At 36.2% G+C, this 25,555-nt stretch overlaps 1 protein-coding gene across 1 annotated transcript in view; it reads left to right on the top strand.

Moving 5' to 3' along the window:
• SLC36A4 (solute carrier family 36 member 4) overlaps positions 1–25,555 on the top strand; it is a 129,934-nt gene that overhangs the window by 16,203 nt on the left and 88,176 nt on the right. The window contains exons 2-8 of the mRNA XM_026109199.2: positions 1,759–1,870; positions 2,622–2,712; positions 3,689–3,777; positions 5,455–5,550; positions 7,176–7,260; positions 13,643–13,870; positions 15,121–15,219. Coding sequence (XP_025964984.2) covers positions 1,759–1,870; positions 2,622–2,712; positions 3,689–3,777; positions 5,455–5,550; positions 7,176–7,260; positions 13,643–13,870; positions 15,121–15,219 — 800 coding nt within the window. The remainder of the gene's footprint in view (positions 1–1,758; positions 1,871–2,621; positions 2,713–3,688; positions 3,778–5,454; positions 5,551–7,175; positions 7,261–13,642; positions 13,871–15,120; positions 15,220–25,555) is intronic.

Below are 25,555 nucleotides of genomic sequence, written 5' to 3' on the forward strand. Positions count from 1 at the left end.
ATTGAGTCAGAAGTTACTGATTAGAAACTGGAAAGTTAAATTAATGATGATGATTTCTTTCATATGCTGCCGAATTGCATATGATTGCAGACTTTGCACACTTGCAGTTTGGTTTGTTGCTAGTAGAAACATTTCAGACTGTTTAGACTCAATATTCTTAAAAAGGAAAATAACACTTGCCCACTAGGTGAAACTTCCAGCTTTAGTCCTGACACCTGAGGTGAATGGCTTTTCCTCCAGGACTGTCAGGTACCGAAGGAGTGGGTTGTGGGTCATGGCTCTTGTTTACAGTGGCAACTCCAAGAGGTTGGAGAGAAGGGCAATTGCGTCCTAGATAATTAGTCAATACAATGTGTTGGGACTAAAGGAAAGGAACTTTTTTGTTGACTCTTCTTTTGATCAATGTGTATACTATGTACCATAGAGTGAAAGGTGGTTATAGCTACCTCAACTTGTATAATGAGGATATTGCTGACTATAGGCTTGCATTACGCTGTACTTTGTTACTGCTTCCCTGATGTCTCCTGATGTTACATCCCACTGGGAATCTTTTGCTTCCGTCAAGTGCTTTTGTTACTGGCTTTCAACTTTATCTACCCCCAATTTCATATGGCCTCTACAGTCTCACTTCAGCGTCAGAAGTTTCACAGATATTCAATGGGCATGTATATTTTTCTTATGTAATGTATAAACTTGGCATGGTTGATATATTTAATAGTTTGAGTGAACATTGCATATTTTTGCTTGCTGAATAGCGAAGAATATTTTAATGCAGTTAATGTTTTTGTGGTATTCATCAAGGTTTCCTGAGTTCTGTAAATATGTAATGTGATAATTCAATAAAAGCGTGCTCTTGTACACTTAGAAATACTCAGTAATTTTTAAGAAATGAATAGAGAATGTTAGAATTATGTGATAAAAATCATAAAAGGAATTTTTTCTCGTGAAAGTCATGGAACTGATAGTTACTTATTCAACAAAGTTTGCGAATGGGTCCTGTGGTAGGCAAGGGCAAGGTAAATGATCTTCTTGCTGTTGGCAGGACTTGTTTGGCTTAACCGCAGTCATTTAAACGTGGTTATAATTTCATCAATGTTAAACTAGCATAAGCTATTAGTGTCACCTAAAAGGACAACTTTGTTCACTGCTGGCTGCTTGTTGTTATTTAGCACTGTTGTTTAGTCTGATGCTACTTTAAAAAATTCATGAAACTGCAGCTCAAAGCATGTCATCTAATTCGGTATCCCGGTTCTCTCGTCGGCTAGGAGGCATCTTCTGGCATGCCTCTTTTAGACGTCTTTTTCAGGATGGGATAGCTCTGTGGAGACACCATTGCTCTCCGTGGATGAGAGATGGGCAGTAGACTAAATGCTTAGTTTTGAAATAGCTAAAAGCAGGTAAGATGAATCTCATCCTTTTGTAGCAATGGATGACGTTTCTGTTTTGCTGTGTGTTGTATTAGCTTGCAAAATAATCTAAAACACAAAAATTGTGATGATGAAAAATGTTGCTTACAAATGGAAAGCTTCAGTGTTTGATGCTAGACCAGCCTGGTTTTGAATAATGAGGACATACGTGCCTTTAAAGAGAGAGAGGAAATATCCTGTGCAGATTTGTGCTGTACATATCTGTCTAAATCAGGTTTATAGTTAGTTTCACAGGTAAATCTCATTGCGTGGTGAATTATTGGAATTCTGTTTTACTTCTAAACTCTAAGTTTGTTTATAATGCCAAATTTATTTTAACTCTGTTTTGTAGACATGGAGGTGATGAAGCCTTTAATTGAAGAACAAAATTCTGATGAGGAGCGTGAACATGATTTGTCACCAGTTGAGAAGCATTACCAACTTGATAATGAAGAAGGCATCACGTATGTATTACTCTTAAGAATAAGCTTGCTAAAATTCATTACCTTAAGTTTGTTCCTTGCAAGTAGTTTAGCAAGCACGTAAGGGGTGTGCTTGCAGCCACAGTACAGTTTTGTGGTTTTACTTTAGGACTTTGCATGGGACTTTTGCTACCAAAGAGCAGCCAGTTTTGAGTAGGCTCTCCGTTCTGCAGAAACTAACACTGTACCGGTCATAAAATATTCCAGGATGCCCATGTGCGAAGCCATAACGTCACTCAAAATTCAAGCAGTTAAGGAAGTTTTCTATTCTTTTTTTTTTTTTAATAAAGAAACTTCAGGAGACTTTGGAAATATCTATTTGTTAAAGTTTAATTTGAAGATCCTGTGAAGTTTGTTTCTTTTTTTGACAATTTTTTTGGCTGTCAGAATAGTAATTTGTAATTGGTAACTGTTTGGGATGTCAATGATTTTAAAGTAGCATTGACAAAACTTAGTAACTTGTTCTGTTTCTGAGGCAGAAAGACAATAAAATTGCACAGAAAATCAAGCCTTTCACAGGCTGGAGGAAAGAATATCAGACTTGTATATTCCAGTTGAAGTAGCTGACATCTAGAGATTAATAAGAATGTTTCTGAATATTTTTGAATGTGCTGGACCACCTTAAGTACATAAAGCTCACAAATTATCCCCATAGGCTAATAAATGATAGTTGTTTTTTTTTTAAACAATGTGAATGTATTTTTACTGTGACTTCTTATATTTTTATCCTCAGGTTTATACAAACACTTACCCACCTCCTCAAAGGAAACATTGGAACTGGGCTTCTAGGTCTTCCCCTTGCAATAAAAAATGCTGGCATTGTGGTAAGAATTCAATTTATTTTTCATAAGTGGCAAAAATTACCTATAAAGTTTGACAGATACATGATTAAGCCGTAAAAATTGCTTCAGTCTGAAGACTTAATGACTATTCATTGTGTTTTCTCTTATCCAAACCATTTTTCTGTGGAAAACAAAAATTTTGTTTGAAAAATGATTTGGATTCAGACAGACTTCTATGGTGTGTCATGGGAATTGTTGTTTGGCTTTACTTTATCTTTGTCTACACTTCACTACAGTATATCCAGATTGTGTGTCCTAGGATGCACTGTCGTCTTGTTAAATCAATCTTGTGTTTCTGGGGTGCAGGACATAGCACAGTCTAATCTACCCCAGGTAGCAAACAATGACTTTCCTAAGGCAGTGTAATAGAAAAGCAAGTACCTGCAGTGAAAACCTTTGGTCAAACCTCTTCTCTAAAGCAAATATTTAAGTTGAATATTATCTAGAATTTGTAACTGTCAAAATTATCGGGCTGGCAACTATGCTTTTTTTTTTTTATTTTTAAGCTGTGCATCATCAGGCATACTAATGTAATGGAAAGAAGCCTTTGAAGCGGCAGTGTTGATGACAAAGTGGTTCAAGCCACTGTTTAGAATTGTGCAAAATATGCAATCTTCTCTCTTGCCAAATTTTTCATAGCAAATATCATAATGAAGCTTTTATGGGAGTGAAGTTGTTCTTGTCTATTTGTTATTTACTGCTTGATCACCTCTGAAAAGCCTTCTATCAAATAGTCAGTTAAAAATAAGGTAAGGCCATAAAACATTGGCAGCAAATCCTCCTCTGAGGGAAAAAAAGTCAGTTGCATGTAATTTTTTAATTCTTAATATTTATTTATTTGCTAAAATGTGAAATTGCATATAAAGATTTTCCCTCAGCATATTTTCATGAGAGATTCTATTTACATGGCTTTGGGTATTTATGTATCACATGTCCTCCTTTTTTTTCTCTATACCAGATTGGACCAATCAGCCTTGTGTTCATAGGAGTTGTATCAGTTCATTGTATGCACATCTTGGTACGTTGCAGCCACTGTCTGTGTCAGAGGTAAATGTGGAACTATTCATTCTGTTGCTGACTTTGAATATTACTTTTTCTTTCTTCTTTTCTATTTCTAATTTTCAGTCTACAGAATGTCTTGATGCTGTAGCGGTTTCTTCAGATCAGAATCTTGTGCTTCAAAGAAGGAATACTTATTACGGTGCAACTATAAATGATAGCTGTACTTTGAGCAACACTATTTGAATACATTGAAAAACACTTTCTTCACTACTCATACACAAAATTAGGGTGGTTTAACTTGTCTTATCCGGTATCCTGTTCCCTCTCTTAACTGGGAAGTAGCCAGGTCTTTCTCACTGCAGTTTCAATTGCGTAGCGTCTGTATCTACCTAAAATGAAGAGTTCTGAGATCACTCCATGAGTGTCCACACCCCCTTTTTTTGTTTTTTTTTGCTTGCTTGTTTTTGTGCTTCAGAGTACTCCTTCCAATTTCCTTTTCAAAAGCCACTAGACAGAAAATTATTTTGTGTTGCTAATGTTTAGATTAAATCATTTTTCTAGTTTATATGGGAGAAGATGCCTGTGATAGCCTGGAAAAATGTTGAGTTTCCATGCAGACATTCTGCTCCATAGTCCATCTTTGTGAATGTGTTTTTGACAGCGCCATTAAGTGAGATAAGAATTGTTTAGGTGTGGCAGCTGTTTAAATTAGAAAACTGCATAATGAGTGCAAAGTATTTTCTATAATACTCTCCCATTTGTGTATCTTCATAGCTTCTTCATAGCTTCTGTATCTTCATAGCTTTGAAAAGCATTCAATTTATAAATAGCTGTTTTAGAAGTACTTTATAGGAATAAAGAATAAACTGTGAATTACTGTTAATTTTTTTCATGTTGATGTGTGAGCTCTGTCTCTTTTGATTGTGAAAACTTAATTCTTCACAATTGTGGTGCTGATGAAATGTGCGAAAATGATGCTAGTGGGGAGATGAATGTTAGATACTCCTCTGAGTGAGATGTACAGTACGAGGGGGTGGAATTCAAAGTTGACTTGTGGAGTATTCCAGTTAATAGTGATTTTCATTAACCATTTTTATCTTACTGTCAGGTGTTAAAGAGAAGGAGTAGGCTCTCATACTTTAAAAGTACAATAGAGTTTATTTGATCTGAATAGAAACAAAAAAACTATTCTTGTCCCTGTAGCTGGGAAAACCGCCATCTCAGCTTGATGGTGTATTCTACTACGAAGGGATTCTGTCATTCCTGAATCTTCCCTCCTTTCTCTGTAATTTTGAATGGCTTTTGGAGATGTATGCAAAAGTGAGACCACTGGAACGGTGACTGCTCTTCCAGGAAAATCTGTGGTGCTGTTGAAGTTCTTTGTGATTTGTAGATATGAGATCAGTTTTTTAAGCTGGTGTTATAAGAATATGATTCTACATGACTCAGTAGATTAGTTTATCAAGAAACTTCTTCTGTAAGAAACTGATGTTGTGCTGCTGGGTTAGTGGGAAGCAACATTGTGGTTCACATGCTTATAGAGTGCTGAATAGCGTCACTTGGGGGAGATGAGCACAAACTGTGACTCTGAACTTCAGCTGCTGCAGAATGGTATCACGGATGATTCCTTATTATAATCTTGTGAGGCTACCAGCATTTTCAAGGTGGGGTTCTAGGCTGTGATAATTTCTAGTTAACTCTATTCTTTTTCCACTCTTTCAGGTTGAAAAAATACTCGCTAGGATATAGTGATACAGTTAGTTATGCCATGGAAGTGGGGCCCCTGACGGCCCTTCAGAAGAGAGCTTCTTGGGGAAGGTAAGCTTGCATTAGAATTTAATTTAATGGCTACGCTTGGAATGGTTAGGACATTTACTTTTTACTGAAGTATTGCTTGCTCTAAGAATGTGTTCTCTGTGCTTGATGTATCTTTATGCAGTGCCATCTATTAGTTTCTGCAACCAACTAGTAACATGGGAGAACTGCAGAGTGTGCCTCTGTTAGGCGTTTCATTTTGCAGGTCTGCAGAAGCTGTGAAGAAATGAATGCTGTTTTATATTAGAGGAAGAGATCTGTTATAGCCAGAAGTGCATTCTGTATTGTCTAATGGATTGAAGTAATTTAAGTTTTCAGTTCTCTTTTATCACAAACACATTTCTCTTTATCAGAGTTCAGTCTTGAAACAGGTTGACGCTGCAAACATAAATGATTTCAGTATATTTATTCTGAGACGAAGTAAAGCTTTCTTTGATTCCTATTTAAATATGAATTGCAAATGATGGAGTAATATTTACTATATTTTGCAATAATGACATGCTGTTGTTAATAGCTTGTTGTCTCTTTTAAATACCTTTTGAAAAAGGCCATAGTTTTGCTTTTTCCGTCTGTTGCTGTATGACAGTTTACAGAATTTAAAATGGTTATGGTATCACTACACAGTAGTGAAACCCAAAACCTCAGGTTTGTTGTTCAACATTAATATCAGTTTTAAAGTTTTTTTTCCCCCCTGTATTGAAGAAGGCTATGTTTTTGTCCTGTTATTTGCAGGGGTGGAGCATCATGTGTTTTGGCTATTACTAGGTTTCAAATTAAAAAAAAAAAAAAGGTGAACTAGTCTTTTAAGATCTTTTGTGCTTACTTCATATGAAAGCAGTAGAACTCAATTAGAGGGAAAATTGGTTTGTAATGAAATAGAATGAAAATACTGTAATGCACCAAAGAGTTAAAAGCTACAAATGGCAATTCTGTTTCCAGAGACACTGTGCTGCAGAAAATCTGTTCTCTGAGGCAGTTTTCTGCTGTGTGTTTAACTCTATCAGAACAGTTTTATACAGTAGAAAAAAATACTTTATATGTAAACAGTGTATCTTCAGGCCACTAGTGTGTATGACATTTTCCAAAACCAGTATGAACCATAGTTTAGAATTTTTTCAATGAGATAAAATGTCTGAAAATGTATCCAGATACATTCATACTGAACCACTTAGTAAGCTGTGAAAACATTTGTAATCTTGAATTGCTGAAACTTCTGTAACTTAGACTGTATGAGACATTCATCTTGTCTGGTCTCCATGGAAAATGGCTGTGTTAAAGTCCTAAAGGACTGCAGCGTAAGTTATATGTGCACTGAATATGTATGTCTATTTTTTATATTCATATTGCATTGTTAAACAAGAGTCTTTGAATTACATTTTTTGCCACTTTAAAATATGTGACTGCCTTAGCATTTCTGAGAAACTTTGATACCCACTTGGGGTTACCTTAAAAAAAATGACCTTGTTTTGCCAGAGGAGGAACCTGCATTGCAGTGCTCCTGAAATTAATGTGGCATTTGAATCTAGCATTTTCTGTAGGGTACAAAGGAGTAGTAGTTGTATATCATGTGGAAGTGGGTTAATTGTTTGGATCTTAAGTATAAGATACGTCTTTTTTTTTTTCCTCAGGTATATTGTCGACTTTTTTCTAGTGATAACACAGCTGGGATTTTGTAGCGTTTATGTTGTGTTCTTGGCAGAAAATGTGAAACAAGTGAGTAAAGATATACTGGATGGAAACAATTATGATTTTAATTTGTTTTTCCTCCAAATTTTATTTCCTTTCTTTATGAAGTTCAAAAAAACCTACTCCTAAAACGTGAAGTTGAGAGATGCACAGAGTAGGTTCTGCCGTGGTTTCCACAAAAGAGCTTTTGGGAAAAAAAGGAGCAATGTGCAAAGTGAACTGAATCCAGATCTTGTGTAAGTGTTTGTGGCTTCATTGCCCTGTGATTTGTGTGTTGAATTTAAAAATTAATTATAGAAATCATAGAAAATAATGCTGGCCTGAGAGCCAGTTGTTGCTGTTTTTAATTTTTTTTTTTTTTTGTCAGGCTTTGCTTTTGACTTCTTTTTCCTGACCTCCTGAATGGATTTTTCCCTTTTCATATTGCTGGAATCTTAGGTTCTGTTCTTGTTTAGTCTCTTCCCTTTTCTAGAATTGTCTCACAGTTACTCGTCTGCACTTCAGTATAATTGTCATTTTGGAAGAACATGGCATTGTTAACTCATAATTGACTTGTGATCCACTGTGATCTCTTGATCCTTTACTGCAGAATTGTCGTAAGCAATTCTTCTAGTTCTTCTACTTATGCAGATAATTTCTGCCTGCCTGTGGAACCCTTTATTTGTCCTTACTGAATTGATTTTGGCCAGTTCTCAAGGTTGGATTTTAATCGTCTTCTACATTGTTTCACTTTCCATCTGCAAATGGAATAAATGTTTAAAACCCGCTTATTACATCATTGGCTTTATTAATTAAAATATAAAACAGCACTGTTCATATAGCATTTCATAGTTTTTTTACTGTAAATATTATTACATATATTATGTAGTGTTAAATGTATGCAAACACATTTCAGTATGTTGTAGTTCTTTAAAATGAATTGAATACTAATTATTAGAAAAATACTGCAATTCATCATGTTTGCAAGTTAATATATTTAAGAATATCTAAAGCCCAAATATTTTGTCATGCCATTTTCGTAAAAAATTCAATCAAAAATCGCATGCAACCACCCACACAGCCAAAAATGCCCATACACCTTCCAAACAATCCTCAAACCTTTCAAGAAAACCAAACTATCCCCCTGCGTGCTTAGTAAGCTACTGCGACCCTACCAGTGTACCCGGCTGTGTTTTCTGCTCATAAGATTAAGGTTGGCCACTTGACATAAAGCTAGTGAGGATGAATCTGGGCCTGTGTCTAAACATGTGTGCTTGTATAATTGGTGAAGCGGGTGAGGAATAAGGTAAGGCAGATTACCGAGCATTAATCATCCGTATGGACTCTTTTTCCACCCAGTGGGTGTCTTTGCATGGTTTAGTTTATTTTAATGAGGAAGAAGAGTGTCCCCATGGGCAGTTAATGCATAATAGATATTATGGTTTTTTTTCTCTCCATGTAGACAAGTATTTATATTATGTTTAGAAAGTATTCCAAGTTCTACAGAGTACTCTGCAATTTGTGCAGGAAAAAAAACAAAACAAAAAAGCCTTAAACGCAGTCCCACTGTCACTGTATGTCATAGTTTATCTCAATACCTAAAAATCCTACTTTACATCTGACGTTTCTTTTACTGGTCTTCTGGGGTGGGAATTTTTGTTGCATGCATCATAACGTAAGTTCAAACTGAAACCTTTCACCGCTAGTAGGTATTTGACCAACCAGTCATCACTCTTTCCTTTTGGCCTTAAACAGAAGGTAAGACTGAGCACTTACTGGCCCTGTCCCTTGTAGGTTTGGAAAAAATGAAATCTTTTCAGAAAATGCGTTGCCACCTTCTCGAAGGAGAGTTGAAAGCTGGGAACGGATCCCACAGAGATAGCAACCTGTGCAGAAGCAGTAGTTGCAGGGAGCCATGATGTGCACCCAGTGAATGAATTCGTTATCAGTAAGTCGCACTTAGAAGTGCCTTTAATTCAGGTTGCTCTCTGCTTTTTTCTCTTGGAGGGAAAAGGTTGTGTCGTCTTCCCAGAAACTTTGTTGCATAAATCTGTCCTGCAGAGGGCACCAAAGAACAGAAATTGGTTCAGTTTCAAGTCTGTGCTTACTGGGTAGTGGAAGGATGAGACAGATGAGCAGAGGGAATGGAGGACTGGAAAACTAAGCTGTGAAATGTTTGATTTCCCTTTCTTACTAATGGATGTCCAATATAGCTTCTGGTTCTAGATCTTTTCTGGTTAGTGTCTGTAGAAATCTAACAGTGTTGGTTGTGTTATATAAGAGTTTTCCGGATACTTTGGGCTACAAGACCCTATTTTCAGTTGGTTATGTTAAATTTCAAGTAAAGCGTTTCCTAAGGAATGTTTGCTGAGGCAGAAAAGAAACTCAGGTTGGTGGAGCAAGGCTGGCAGGGTGCAAGTAAGGGGCTTGCGGGTGAAGGTGGCTAGATTTGGAGAAGAATGGTGAAATTGGAACCAAGCTGGAGTCTGACAGCAGCAAGGCTGGGGTAGGAAAAGCATGGTCCCCTCTGTACCATAGTTACTTTGCTTTTCCTGCTTGTGGAACATGAGACCCTAAGTCTTGGCATTCTTCTACTGTTCCTGAATATTTGCAGAGTTCTCTGAAAAGTGTCCTTTTCTCATTGTTTACTGATAAAACTAAAATATGGCAAAAAGTTCTTGCTATGTGAGAGCACTTTATTAGCTTTGTAGGCTTCAGTCTTGAAGGTGACCTATCAAGGTGTCAGTGGGATGCTACAAAAGCATGGAATTTTGTTTTTCTTCCCCCAATTTTTGTAAAAAGAAAGAAAAAACATTTAGGAAATTATACACAGACATAAACTTAGAAAAGTTTAAAAAAGAAAAAGTTGAGTTTGCAAAGTTGTGTGCTGAATAATAATGAAGCACTGGAATTAAATGATCTGTGAAACATTTGATCTTTTCAAGCCAAATTATAGGATTGCAATGTAGTCTTTATCTGCCCGATCACATACTGTTTTTGTGCTAGACCTGGCTTTGCGTATTGTACTGGATGTTACTCTGAGTTGAATAGGAAGGAACTGGAAGGAAGCTGTTCGCTCAGAGACTGCTCTATTGATCCCACAAGATGCTGAAAAAGTCTGTAGAACGTTTGGCAGAAGCAGCAGGCTATGAGAGGTGGGTGCTGAAAGAATGGTCTCAGTTGAAGAGACTAAGGAAACTGAATTCTTTCTGCCGCTGCTCTTATATGAAGTGTGTGAATCATTTACACTGAATTTTCTGCAGTCTAATTGTGTATTAGTCATGTGCTTGGCGCTTGATACCAGGCATATGATAAATTTCTACAAATCTGGTTTTGGTCTTCATGGGTATCGCTGAAGTCAATGGACACTGTACTTGGGGTATGTAAATGAGGCATGAGGCTAAGCACTCCAGTAAGGAAAGCTGTTTCAGACATCATACCAAACACTTGAATTAATGCTTGAATAGCTGAAGTGACTTCTGATTTTATAGCTAGTGACTTCAGTGACTATGTATTTGCTTTCTACAACCCTGATAATATTTCCTTGTATGGGACTGGGAGATGTTTGTGGGACTCCCACATACAGTCATGATTAGCACGGAACAAAACGCATGTAACCTACGTTCAGGTTGAACAATATGTTGAGCTCTGTGGCATATACAAAGAAGAAAAGGAAATGCTGTGTAGCAGCTTATGAAGTCCTGTGCTGAGTTCGTGTGGATCCTGGGAAAGAAACAATGATTGTGTAATTAATGACCACATGCTAATGTGTGTGCACGAGAGGATCAAGAGCATGCAGCACAAGTGTTCTTAATTTTGGCTTTTTTAAGCTTTTAGATATTTAACTTCACAACTTTTGATGTAGTCTTTGTAATGTATCTCAGGTTTTGTCTCTCTTTTTTAGTCAGAATGAGCACAAGCATAGTAAAATTTTATTCACGTTCTCCAGAAGCCAAAACTACTTTAGTAGAAAAGATAATGAAAGGAAGCCATGATTCTCAAGGAGCAAATGAACATTTCTGTGTCGCATATCTTGGGCTTGCTCTTAACAATGGGAAGATCTGGAGTGTGTTTGTTTATTGTATGAATTTTTCAGGCATCGATCCTTGACTGAGTAAGTGAAGAGCCCAAGTTGCCTCACACTCAGATGATATTTTAGATTGCTTTGCTTTGTTCGTAGGAAAGAGGCAGCTAGATATAATGTCTGTTGTGTCTTGGCCCAGCATGACTGCCTTCTGCAGTGACGCACTAGCCAAAAACAGCGGGAGACTCAGGGTTATCATTGACCAGAATAGGAATCTGAGATTATACTTAAGTTAGGACCAGGGAGTCCCATTTTGGTAGTTTTAGTTGGCTGTTTCTTGCAGATGTCTGCATCAATATTCACTTGATAATGGCCATGGAGAGTTTGTGTGCAGCTGTAGTATATTCTTTCTCTGTGGTTCTCCTCTATCTTTTTTTCAGAATAAGATAAATATAAAGGCTATTTAAGATGTCCCTTCTTCTCTGGCACAACATGAAGGTGAGATCTGTTTTTTACACCCATCATCATGGTAGCTGAATGTGGTGGATATGAACTTGAATCAAATTCTATGCAATATTACACACTGCATGTTCAAGCAGTGTGACCCAGTAAACTCCACTTAAATATCTAGTTGGAATTTGGTGTTGCTATTAGAAAAAAAATTTTTTTTCTCGATTTCAGGAGCTTCTTACTGAGTTTTGCACATACAAGTGAAATGTCTCTCTCTTGAGAGAGAACTGTTGCTCAGAATGATTTGGGTAGCAGCTGGCTTATACTGTGGCGTTTTAAAGATGTTTTAGAACCTGGACTGTATCCTGCCTGCTGTTTCTTTTTTAGCAATAATTTTGTGGGGGGGGGAGGGAGGGAATAGTTCATCAGGTTCAGGAGATTTGTATAAACTGAAGGCGTGTTAAGTATTTAGTGTGGATGAGGCTTTCAAAGGGACTGATGGGACTTACGTGCTCAAATCGCATTGTAATTCTGAGAAAATCCTCTTATGTGTCCTTGCTTCTAGGACATCTCTGGCTACCCGTGAATACATGCGATTAAGTAAACATGCAAGCCTCCTGTTAAAGTGCTTGCTCTCTAATTTTATTTTAAACACTGTGGGAAAACATAGGAAACTTTGCTACAGTGAATCTTACTTCATTTACTTGTTATTAGGGGAGTAATTTGGTTAATCATGTGCCGTAATGCTTGGCCAAGCAAAGTTATTGTAGCTCTGAATTCACTGAAATTCAGTTCTACATGTGTTTAGCTCTTTTTAGTAGCTTTCTAAGAACTTTATCCTAATGAAAACCAAGAGTTGTTAAATGTCTTATAGCTGACACTCTTCAGATTCTTGCGGGGTGGAAACCTTCAGTGTGTTAGTAGTGACAGATGCTCTCTATTTTCCTTTAAAGTGATATTTCTGGAAAACATGGGGTTGCTGTATTTTTTTATTGCTCCCTTTTTCATAATGAAAAATTATTTCTAGTGCTTCTTGTTATAAAGAACAGAATTTTACATAAATTTGGTCTTCCTCAGTTTGTGAATTGTCTTAAACAAGCTAAGGTGAATTGTGGTATTTTTCTGTTAGACTTGCTAAGTCTGAGTTTGACAAAATTGCCAATTTAAATGACACAATTTCCATACTCTTGATTTTATACTATCAACTAACCCCTTCTAACTCATGAAAAGTTTCACAGTCCCAAAGATCCTTTGATTGCGTACTGTATCTCCAGCTTGTCCTCTTATCTCCCCTTCTTCCTCTTCCTCAAGCTAACAAATTAATAGCCCTGAGTTGCTGTAATAGATATTCAAGATATCTAGTACACTTTGACGTTGTGCACTACTAATTATTTGCAGATATGAATTCAAATTGATTTAATGGAGACAGGTCTGTGTAAACTCTTAGAGCTCTTGCCTTTTTAAGTGGAGCCAAAGTTGATTAAGAAAAGAGTGAAGTTAAATAAAGTAATTTGAATTAAATTAAAGACAGATGGGTTCTTGGGCATGGAAATCAAACAATAGGGGTTGGTCATCTTAGCCCTTACTCTCCTTAAGAAAATTCAAACTCTTAATACTCAGGGCTAGATTGATCTCGACTAGGTTCATTTTACCTAACTCCAGATGTATAAAAGACAGACCTCTAATCTAAACTGCTCATAAACATTTCTTGTTTAGGGAATTGTGGGATAAAGACAAGGTCTTTCAGGGCTCAATTTCATCATTTGTCCTATGGATGAGTCACCTGCTAAAGACACCTCTCTTCCATTCTGCATGGAGAGTATAGTGAACCTAAACTACCTAGCTTTCAGCAGATAAACTTGGAGGGACAAATACCACTTTAAAAAACCTGCAATGTGACCATATACAAAAATTCAGTGCTACCAATGTTTAAAAAAAATAAAAATTTTCCAACAGGTCCATGAAGGATTTTTGGAAAGCAAGACTTTTTCCATAAATGCCAGTGCCACCAGCAGTTCTTCTGAGAAAAGGAGTACCGATTTACGAATCTACATGCTGTGTTTTCTGCCATTTATAATCCTCTTGGTCTTTATTCGTGACCTTAAGAGCCTGTCCTTACTTTCGTTGCTTGCCAATCTGTCCATGGCTGTCAGCCTGGTGATCATTTACCAGTATATTGTTAGAGTGAGTATCAAATGTTTATTACTATTATTTTTTCAATATGACATCTCTCGTTTGCTGCATGTGGTAGCTAATCTCCAGTTTATATCAATTGACAGTTTCCAAGCAGCCGAACTAATACTGTAATTTATTGAGGTAGGAGGCACTCTAATACTTGAGACATGCTTTTACTGTACTTTTGAGATGAAGGATAATATTGCGGCAGATCAGATAATAAAAATACAGACTATAAGGACTTTGAATTCTTCAGAGAAAGAATATACAAATTTTCATCAGTCACACCTGAAATTTATAATATAATATAGATTATAATCTGTGGCCAAGCATTTTGTTGCAACAGAAGAGCAGTTTCAAAATAATATTTAGTTCTAGTGTTTCTCTAATACAATCAGGAAAATTCTAGGGCTTATACTTTAAGAATATATATTCTATATATTGCAGAATTTCATCTCCTCAGAAGTTGAACAGTCATTGCATTTTCTGGGTTGCTGTTTTTTGAATGTTTGGAGGTATTTCATAATGGAACAAATTGAATTGGCAGTTAAAAAAAATTTTAGAAACTTGTACATTTTTCTTTCATGTAATTTTGGAAAAAAATATAAATGGTAAACACAGTTGCAGGCGTTATATCTGGATGTGTGGAGTGTAACACTGCCTGAGAAAGCTTTCTTGAGAGTGTTAAGAAAGTGGTAGGAAGAGGAGAGTGGTGGAGGAAGGCAGAAAAACAAGCTTTGTTAAAGGTATTGGTTGGGACTAGAGGTAGGAGAAGTAGTTGCACAGAACAGATTGGGGGAGATTGAGAGAAACTATATATGTATTTTTTTTTCTTTTTACTATCCCTTATGGTTATGAAGCATACCTGTGGAGCATAGAGGCAGGTTAGAAATGTAATACCCTCTGAATAGCCTTGAGTTTGCAGACTTGAAACATTAAGCTTGAGGTGTGAGCTTTCCCTTTTATTTTAGTTGATGCTCACTTGAATATACCACTGTGGTACTTTAAATGGGAAAATATCTAATGTCAATAACATGATCCTAGGATAAAATATTGTTAGAAGTGTCTCTGTGTGAGTGGAAAGTGGTTGTAGGTATGTGTAAAGGACTAAGTTCGTTGGCAGGGGGAAACTAGGGATCAGAAATGGCAGTGTATACTGCATTGTCAGCACATGCTGATTTTACTTTCATAAAGAGTAACGCACCCATCAAAATTGCTTATGTTCTTTACATCGGACTTTTTTGCTTTGTTGTCTTCAGGATATAGCAGATCCTCGGAAATTGCCTCCTGTGGTTGGCTGGAAGAAATATCCACTCTTTTTTGGGACTGCCATATTTGCTTTTGAAGGAATTGGGGTGGTAAGTGCTTAATTACTAACTCTTCAAAATTCCTGAATCACTGCCAGATGATGGAGCGTAGGCAGTTATTATCCCTGTTTTTTTTCTTTTTTGTTTTGTTAAAGCAGTTATCTGCCAGTCATATGAAATGCGTTAATTTACCTTGTCAAATAAGGCAAAAGTTGAGGGCAGAGGATCCCATCAAAGGGGAGTTTGGTGAATACTGATTAATAGCTGGACAGTTAGCACCTTCCCAAGTTACAGGAATGTCTAGTTCATCCAGATAGATTAAGACAATAGTATAAAAATAATCAGTATCATAATATAATATTCAGTTAATAATATTATGGCAATGCTATAGTCATAATGATTCAACAGTTTAGCATGAAGCAAAGAGTGTAAAAACAAACAAAAAAAGTATTCAGTTTCCTTCTTATTTTCCTTTGGGATCACAGAGAACATAAGAGATATCAAAAATGTATTCTTCTTGCCTGAAACTTGTCTGTAGGCATGACTTAATAGAGATGGTACTGATAAGAAAAAGGCTAGAAATTTCAGACTATTGTTTTGATTCATGGACTTCTGAGAATGACCCTCAGTTCCCTCTTGTTTCCTGCATGATGTTGATTAGACAGATTTATCACTCCAAAAGTTTGCTTTTTAAAATTGAGTCTCTTTTAATCTCTTATATTCACATGCTGCTGCTTCTAAGGACTTTCTGTTTGGCCCTTGCATCTCACGCTAACAAAGTTTGCAAGTTCATTAGCATTTCCGTTCCACATTGCATAAATAAAAAAATAGCCAAAGAAGCTTCTGGGAATGCTAGGTCATAAAAGTCTTTAAACTATTGGGAAATTGCCATATGCACTTTGTTACACACTTCAGCAAGTGTTAGTGTGTGCTTAAAATTAAAAAACCAGCATGCACTTCATCTGAAATGGTTGTTTGTCATTGACATAACATGGGGGAAATTTCAAATATCTTTCTTTTCTGGAATTGCCAGATCTGAATTAAACCAGTATCTATCTGCCAGCTGCTGTATTACCACTGCTAGAGGAGCTCGCTAGCAAAAGCTAGCTAGCTCTCAACCTAGCAAAAGCTCCTATTGTTATAGAACTGTGTTTTCACATGCAGAATCTGTGCATCTAGGGACTGTGAATCTCTGTTTCTCAAACTGTTCTTTAGCATGCTAAAACAGCTAAAATAATGACCGATGTTGAGGTTTAGCCACCATATATCTCAGTTTATCTGGACATGCTTCCTTTTGTGATCTGGGAAGTTCTGTCATAGGAAAAAGGCCCTTTGTCTGGGGTTGTTTGATGCACACAAATTCGAGGCAAAAAATCATGTGCAGTGAATCTAACAGATTGGGGTATACTAAGGCAGCACTCTTTAATTTTTTAGTCTGTCTGGGGCAGACTGCACTTGCTGTGTGTGGGCAAATGCAAATCAAATACAGTAGGTCTCATATATTCCCACTGTATTAGATTTGTTGCTCATGTGCTGTGCAGCATGGGTGCATGTGTTTCTGTCTGGGAAATTCCAAGTAAGAGTCGTGTGAGCCTCAGGGAAATGTAGAAGGCTTATCACTTGGTGGCAATAGTTTATTGAATCTTTGAGATTTATGGTGATTATTTTCTGGTAAATTAGATCCCATATTAGACACATCCTTAGACTGAAGTTGATAGTAATAACACTGACTTCCAGTGTAAACCTTTAAAGAACTGCTCCAAGAGTTGTGCTTGGTTGAATCTCTTAAGAACTCTGAACCTTTTTCTTTATTAGTCAAGAGCACATAATGTAGGATTCATTTTTATTGTATCAAACAATATTTTTATTTTTCAAAAATACTATTAGATGTTAGCACTGTTTAGTTACTAAGTATATTTCTGTATAGGCTGTCTCGATTTCTTGCTTGATCATAATTTATTTTCAAACCAAATGAAGAGTGTATGTTAGATCTTCCACTTTGTTTCTGGTTTACAAATTAATTGAATGCTTATGTTTGTTATGGTTTGATACACTGTGTATACCTATATGTGCTTACATATGTACCATTAAAATAACGTGTCTGCCTTTGCAAAATAAAATGATTGTAAAATTGAAAATTTTGAGCTTGATATTTTTCTTCCTTTTGTGTAGAATATCAATATGTCTCTAAACTGTAGTTGCATGCATCATAGAGATTTGAAGAAAAAAATGATTTTATGGATTAAATAGTATTAAAGAGAGTTGTTTAGTCATGAAATAAAAAAGAAGTGAGACAAAGGCAAGAAAAACATTTCCACTTTACATAGTTAATATTCTGTACAATTATTTGTGACTGATTTAATTAATAATTAGTTGTTACGGCTTACTGAGTTACCATCATAGATTGAACTGTGATTTCTGCATGTATGTTGGTGACCTCTTGCAAATGTAAAGTGAAATATGTTAGCTTAAATGTCTTTTATTGGGGTATAAACTAATGCATTATACTTCCCATTTACAATGGTTTAAGAATACTTGCATAGTCAGTTGCTGTAGTTTAGTTGATGTGTGATTACCTGTTACCCGGTGATAATTTTTTTTTCCTTACCAGAACAATATAACCATATGAATAAAGAAATGGCAGTAAGTAAGACTGCCTAAGTTATTTAAAACAAAACAAAACAAAAATTTAATTTGTTTGGCTCCTTCGTCTACTTTATCTGACTGCAGGCAATCAAAATGGATTTCTGTAAGAAATCTTGATGCTAGATTTTATTCTGTTATGTCTTGCAGATAGCATTTATTTCTGTGAAACTTTCTGAACATTGCATTATAAACCTTAAGATCTTAATTTTATCATAAAAGTTGATTGTTTGATTCATCTTATGCAATAAATTAGCTTCAAACAGTTATGAGTATGATTCCATACATTCGTTATGCTAATTTACATTTTACCCTTCTGAGAGCTACCAAATTGTTGAATATTACAAACAGAGACAGCAAAGGAAGTTCTGAATTTCTTGGGCTGGTTTTTAGCGGTCTGAAGTAACAACCTGATAAGAGAGGAAAAGTGGTTTCTCTAATACCATTGTTCTATGCAAAATGGACTTTCCCTCTAGAAATATACATTAATCAACTTTTTGAGTAGGAAAATAAATAATCCATAAAGCACAGTACAAAATAGTACACTTTAGCCATTGCAGTTAGGAGGATTTCTTTTCAAATTGATTTTGTTTTTTATTAACAGGAGAGTGGCTAATGCAGAAAGAAAACACTAATTAGAAGAGCATAATGCCCTGTATAGTATGGAATACCTGTTTGTCTGGTTTTTTTGAGCCACATATTAGAATGTAGGGGAAATACTTCAGCACTTCATTTTTTTGTCCCATTATTCCAAAGATTTTTATATTGATTTTATTTTTTCTTTCAGTTTAGCACTTGTCATCGTTTAAAGTGCAACCACAGTTCTTTAGTAACTCTATTAAATAAAGTGAAGCTAATTAAACATAGTATTCTAAAGTGCTTTTCAGTGCAGGGAGCATGATTCAGGGAGATATAGTGATTCTGCAGGTTCCTAGTATGATTTTTTTCTTGTTCTGCTGTTTGGGAAATCAGTACATCTCTCTTTTAGATGGTGACTATAAGAACATGTCTATCTTTTGAGTTTCAATTCAAATCTATCATAGTTTAGGACCAATTGGATATCCCTGTGTAATAAGAAAATCAGCAGTATGGAAGTAAGTTTTACTGTTGCTCCCTCGATAAATGGACTTCAAGAACCTTAATTTTACAGACTTGTTTCTGAAATAACTCAAAGGAGGAAGGTTAGCCTATTTATAATTGAACTACAAATTCTCCAATAAATTACTGAAATGACTAGATTCTAGTACCCCTTCAATACCAAGAGCTAATTAATCTTCAGCCAGTTTTATCTAACAGTTGTGAGACATTTTCATGAAAATCCATGCGGAGTTAAGATTGTTAGAGAGAAGTTCTCATTGCACCTGGAAATGCTTCCATTTGAATTTGCGGGTTATATGACCCCATTTCCTGCCTATTCGCTTTCTGCTTATCAGATGAGAAGTGTGGCTAGCAGTGTGAACTCAAATACTAGAGTAATTTCACGAGTTTTGAATTGGTGCCATTTTTTTACAGAATCCCGATTTGAATAGTAGTTTTTGGAGCAGTCCGATGAACCTGTGTTTTCTTTTCTTGCTAATAAGGTGAATTGGACTCTTTATCTGTCTGCAAGATCCATCTAAAATCTTATTTGATTGCAGACTTGAACAATTTTGCCATGTTGCAGAAACTCCATGCAAATTATTCACTTGTTACTACAACTGTTACAGCAGAAATAACACTAGTGCCATGAAAGGGCCTGTTGAATGTCAGTGCATGCTAAACACTAAGTGATACTTGTAATGGCATTCAGAAGTGCTGCGCTCTATTGCTTGTTCTATTTGTTTGCGCCTTGTTTGGGTCATCTAGAGAAACGGGGTCACTGCTGACTGGCAGAAGTTACCTGCTACAACTTTCGAATGTCTTGGCAGCCGATTGGTGATGATCTCTGTGCGCTGACAAGGAAGAGTTGACAGCGGGGATACACAGAGATGTGTCAATGTGTTGCACTGGCAGATACAACCTGAGAACTCTGTACTGTAGTGATCTGGTGGCTGTCATTCATAATAATGAGAATCAGTTTGGGATTTCAACACTTGAAAGCTAAGATTTTAAGATCATCGGGATGTTCTTGTGAAAATCATATTGACTAGCGGCATAAATACTGTCTGTGAAACATTAGTAGCAACAGAAATCCGGTACCAAAGTGGATGCAACATGCTATTTTGGCTTTTCAGTTTTGGTTTAATCTTTAGTGTGAAGATTTCGATTCAGGCAGAAATGAAACGTTGGTTATGAGATGCAGAAACTGTAGGTTCAGCCCCCAGTGGAACTTTCTGAGTGCAGGGTCCTGCTGGGGATGGGGTGGTGGGCTGCTGTGTCTCTTCTCTGCTTTAGCTTCTCTCTGGCTGTGGCTCTGGCTTCACCTGTGCCATCTGGCAAATCATGGGTTGATATTGAAGCCGCAAAACAGAACAGAGTACCAACACTACTTTTTGAATGCAGGAGTTGCAGGTGATGAACGTGTTTTCATAGAATATTTAAGGTTGTGATTGTTTTGCAAGAACCATGTTCAAAACCCTTTTTTCTTATTCCAGTAGGCCTGCTTTTATTGTGCATGTGAGATTCATGTGACTGAATTAAAATGTAGCTTCAGACTGTGCTGTTGAGTGTGCCTAAAATGTAGTTAAAACCCTTGGACATGCTTTTCAGAAGAGTGTAAAACCAGAGCCTTCAGGCTTGAATATATACGTATCATTATAGTGTGCAGGTAATAGCTTTCAATAATGTAGTGCCTATACAATAGCAGTTACACTTAGTGAATATTTTCTGGGGAAATTCCTATTGGCTTTGTCATCTGACATGTAAAAAACAAATGCAAATGTGGAAGTGATATTTTAATTTAAGATGGAAGGGGAAGGAGGATAAAATAGATTCATAAAGTTTAGACCAATTTTCTTCTCTATCGTATATAAATATGTTCAGTTAGGTAAAACTGTGCGGTTCAATCTTTCTTTTTTTCCTGTTGGATGTTACAGGCTGATTAGCCTAGCAAAGAGAAAATGTTACTTTCCAACATTAATTTCAGGTTTGGAAAGTAAGTTTTCTGATTTTCTTTTAGGCTGCTTCTTTAAGGTGCCTTTTAAAACCTCTTTTGAACTTGGATATCACAGTTTTGCAGTTGAAGGTAGGGTGGCATTTGTATACAAAAAAACCCAGGCTCTGGTATCACGTTAGGCAGCAGCTATCCAATTCTAGGATTTAAGAAGAAAAAACTAAGTGGATTATCATTTTAAAATGTCATTGTATGGATTTTGAAAATGATGCAAAAGAGCTTGTCAGGGCTTTAAGATAAAAGCCTCTCATTGTCAAAAATTCCTTTGCCAGCTTAGTATTATCCTTTGAAAAAATAAATGAAACCCAATGACACTCTGTTCTGTTGTCTTTAAGAGCAGACTGGATTTGTCAAGAACAAATACTTAACAGGTAACGTGACATCATCTAGATGTATTTGGGGCATCCCGAGATCAGGATGCATCAGTTTCATTGTTATTATTTTCCTGAGGACATTTAAGAAGATGCAGAGACTTTATGATCAAAGTATAAATGGTGGGACTTCTCAGAGTATTTTTTTGCATTTGGGCACTGAAATGTGGGTTACTGGATTTGATGAATGTGGAGATGACCCACTCCTGGACTTGCCTGGTAATTGTGGACTTTAAATGTCATGTCATCAAGAGGCATGTTATGACTACTCTGTAAAACTACTTGGTTTGCCTGTCTCGTTTCTGAAGCTGCTTAACAAAAAAGTAGGAAAGGAGACAAAAGATTATGAGCAAATGTGTAGAAGCAGAGAATGCTGTTAGATGTAGCTGATGAAGCATTTTTGTTAGAGGCTGTACAGGATTCAGCTGACACATTCAGATCCAGCTGAATGGTAGAATCGTGAACTACATTGTTATCACCTCTTTATCAAGTTAAATATTTCTTCCGTATATCTTGCACTTGGTGAGTATGGAGGGACTTTCTTTTACCCTGAAGAACTGCTTGCTTAGCTCCAACCATTTTCTTGTGTATGTTCTTCCTTAATACTTTCTGTAGTTATTGCAGTGTAACTTTTTTTTAGGCCGCGTCCAATACGTGATGCTTGTAATATTCAATTTTTTTTTCCCCCTTAGAGAATCCAAGACACATACATGTGCACAGTTAGAAGATAAAGGGCTCCAAAGTTTACTGTTTGCTTGCTTTTTGCATTTCTTAGACTCCTGCTGCTATTCTGTGACTTTGGAGAACTAGGAAGGGAACGTTGGCAGAGTGCCAGCCTGCCACGTGTTGTGGCAAGCAGTTTTGGGGATTCTCCTACATGTGACTTCAGTGAGAAACAAAACCCAGTTCTTCTGTCTGGATGTGACTCTCAGATGGAAAACTTCTGTGTTGTTAGTATGCATGCAGTAAAGCCAGAGAGACTTCTACTTCTTATAATTAGGCAGTGTCGGAAACAATTTCAGGTAGAAACATTTTCTGTAATTTATTCTGCTTTTTGGTGTCAAATTATTCATTCTCCCTGCCCATCCTCCAGTAATTCTTCTAACCCTCTGCTATTTTGCAATTACTTGTAGTTATCTTATGCAAGGTTTCTTCCTCCTTTCTGTTTTGATAATGATATTCTACATGAGTGCTTATCTGCAGTGTGTTGAATTGTCTAACTACTATTTGAATATGAGACTTTATTATGTGACTACTCTTTTGAATAAAGCTCTGAAGCTATACAAATGTTCTTAACTTTTCCTGGAGTGAGCAGCTATTTAGAATAAATGTTTACATCCTTAGTTTTGGGTTTTCATAGCTGTCATGTAATTGGCATCATCTTAGCTTCACAATCTGTTATATATATTTTCTCCATGTGAACAGTTTTCATTGATGAAGGTAGTATAACTGTGCGTGTGTGTATGTATGTACATAGATATCTAAAAATAAAAGGTGAAATTCTTGTTTATGTCTTAAATATTTTGTCAACATACTTATTTTGTAAATTAAAGCTATTGCATTTTTTGGAATCATTAAAGTCTATTGAAACAAACAAGGAAGAGACCGCAGTTTAAAGAAATGTGATTTTATCGTATGAGTCAAAATCGTAGATATTAAAACAGCTATGATTTTGTTGAAGGACTTCTAAACTCCGTAGACTTCTGGAATGCTCACTGAAGAATAGTGTTCCTATATACAAAGATTTTAAGAATACATGTTCTTCTGGATTTGAAAGAGTCCTAGTCATCCCCTGTTGAACACTTCAGCAGTGACCTTCTAATAAACAGAGTGGCTTAAAAATTGTATGCTTGTAGGGGTGATTTGTCAAGAGCAGCAGAAGAAAATCCTGAAGGAAATAGAAAATTTGGAAAGGAAAAGTGTTGCAGTGGAGAAGGCATTTGAAGGAACAAGGTTATGCTAAGGAGTGGTATGTTGTGTATTCTTAAACTTACCTTGCACTTAAGCTGTTTGGGTGCTTTGCAAAAAAGTAAATGAGTAGCTTAGATGTTCAGATGTTGTGCTCTCTCTTTTTTCAAACACAAGTGAACAGAGCTTTCTGGTTTTTTGAGAAAAGCACATGGAATGATCAGTCTCTTCCCTTCTTTCTCCTATTTTGGGTGGAGTGATATTTCAGAATGAGATGGTGATTTCTTTTGACAATGTTCTTACATCAAAGGATAAGTTCTCAATCAAAAAAATCCCGTTGTGTTGCTGGGGATTCTCTGTTGGGGTCCTGTTGATTTTTAACCATCTTAGTCTAGAAGAGTGCATGGTTGTGTTCCTTATTCCAGCAATCTCTCTCTGTTGGTAAGCTCATACTGTGTTGAGCTATTTCAGTGTATTTCACAAGTGAATTTATTCTGCCCACGCTCCATCTTTTGCTGCTGCCAAAGATGGTATCCTCCAAGGTACACCTTCCTCCTCTGAAATATTGAAGTTTTTTTTCCCCCTATGTTTAGAAATTCTGTTTCTGAAAGTGTTGGCTGTATTTTGACCCAAAAACCCAAAGTTGGAATTTCTGCATAAAGCTGAGATTTAGTTCTCCTTACCTTTGGATGGCTCTATCTTTTATAGTGTATTTTAGGCAGTGTGGTTGAGAAAAAGGGAGAATGCTTTTGGAAAGAGAAATTCCTATATTTAGATTTGTGAAACTTTGTCAGAAACTTCATCCTGTTTATTTCCTATGTTTTCTATGTTTATTTCCAGCCCTTGATGGAAAACTATTTACTTGTACAATCTTGGCGTTTGTTCAGCCCCAAGATGCACCCTGCAATCTACACGTACCTGTTGTTGCATGTCACTTTAGCTTCTAAAGCAACATTTGGGTAGAAGAGTATTTTGGGTGAAAGTCAAAAGATCTTTTGGAAGACTGCATCATTTTTTTCCCATACATTTCCATGGAAATGAACTAAAGTTCATAGATTGTTTGGCTGTTGTCTACAAAGAAGCAGATATGGACAAGTGAGAACTTCATGATCATTGTCAAGAAATGAACTTCAGGCTCTTTAATAATAATAAAGCTTATTTTAAGATTATTTAAATTTTAATGCTTTTTTGATCTCTGGCTGACATAAAGGTTTACGTTTTATTACACCGATGGGAAGCTTAATTTTTTAACTCATGAACTAGGAGGAGTCCAGAAATACCTGGTCACATACTATACCTTTATGTATAATTGCAAATGTATTATACTCACCAGCAACATTCCTTGTGTTTCTAACTCATATTTTCTTGTATCGCTTATCCTATAGAAATTTTATGAGTAGCCTAAGTTATACAGCATTTTGTAATCTGTAGAGTTGGATAAATGGAAGACAGTGAAAACAAAATGAAAAACTCAAGAGTGTTGTTGTCACACTGGTTAATCAGAAAAAAAATATTTACTATTGGTGTATATCTTTTGCTGGATAAAATAGCGTTTTAATGGAAAGGATAGCAAATTGTGTAACATTGCAATGATTTTTACATGACATTTAAAAATATTAGTGACATAGAACTGAGATACTGCTTTTTAGTTTTCAGTTTGCCTTTTGGCAATGATTTCAGGATTTAATTCATGAATCGAATCAGATAAAACATGATAGTATCCAAGATTGTATAGCTTTTGTTAAATTGCTGAGCAAGCTAAAAGTTAACATCATAAATGGCGTGATAAACAAGCTTTTAAACATAAAAAGAAAAAAGAAAAAAGAAAATAAATTCCAAAGAAAACACCAGGTTCAGATGGCAAGCTAAAGATGAATGTAATGCCTTTCAGTGTTGTTAAATCAAGGCCATCAGAATTGGACAATAAATTGTGTATTGTGGATACGAAATTTTTTTTTTCCTGGTTGAAAAGGTAGGAAGCTTATTTGTGTGAATCTAAGAAGATTGTTTTGGGGACAAATGGAATTGCGCAGCAGATTTCAGGAGGTAGGGTTCTGTAATGAGAATTTTGCTCTGGGAGTTACTACTTTCTTATAAACCTTTTACTATAAAAATTGATGAACAACCACCATTTGGCTTCCATCTTTCCTCTGGGCAATGGTAGACATACTTTTATTTGCAGTCATGATGGATCCATTAAGGCAAATTAGGTTGTTTGTTGCTCTTGGTGCAACACAGTCAAGTTCTGTGTTCTCCGTAGATAGTAACCATTACTGGAGGCTTTGAAAGATATATAACAAATATATGCTCAAAATATTGCATAAGAGTTTCTGCAGAGTAAAATAAAAAAATGGACAAGAACAGGCAAGCAAAA

The sequence above is a fragment of the Dromaius novaehollandiae genome, chromosome 1, assembly GCF_036370855.1.
Source record: "Dromaius novaehollandiae isolate bDroNov1 chromosome 1, bDroNov1.hap1, whole genome shotgun sequence".
NCBI classification, from domain to species: domain Eukaryota; kingdom Metazoa; phylum Chordata; class Aves; order Casuariiformes; family Dromaiidae; genus Dromaius; species Dromaius novaehollandiae.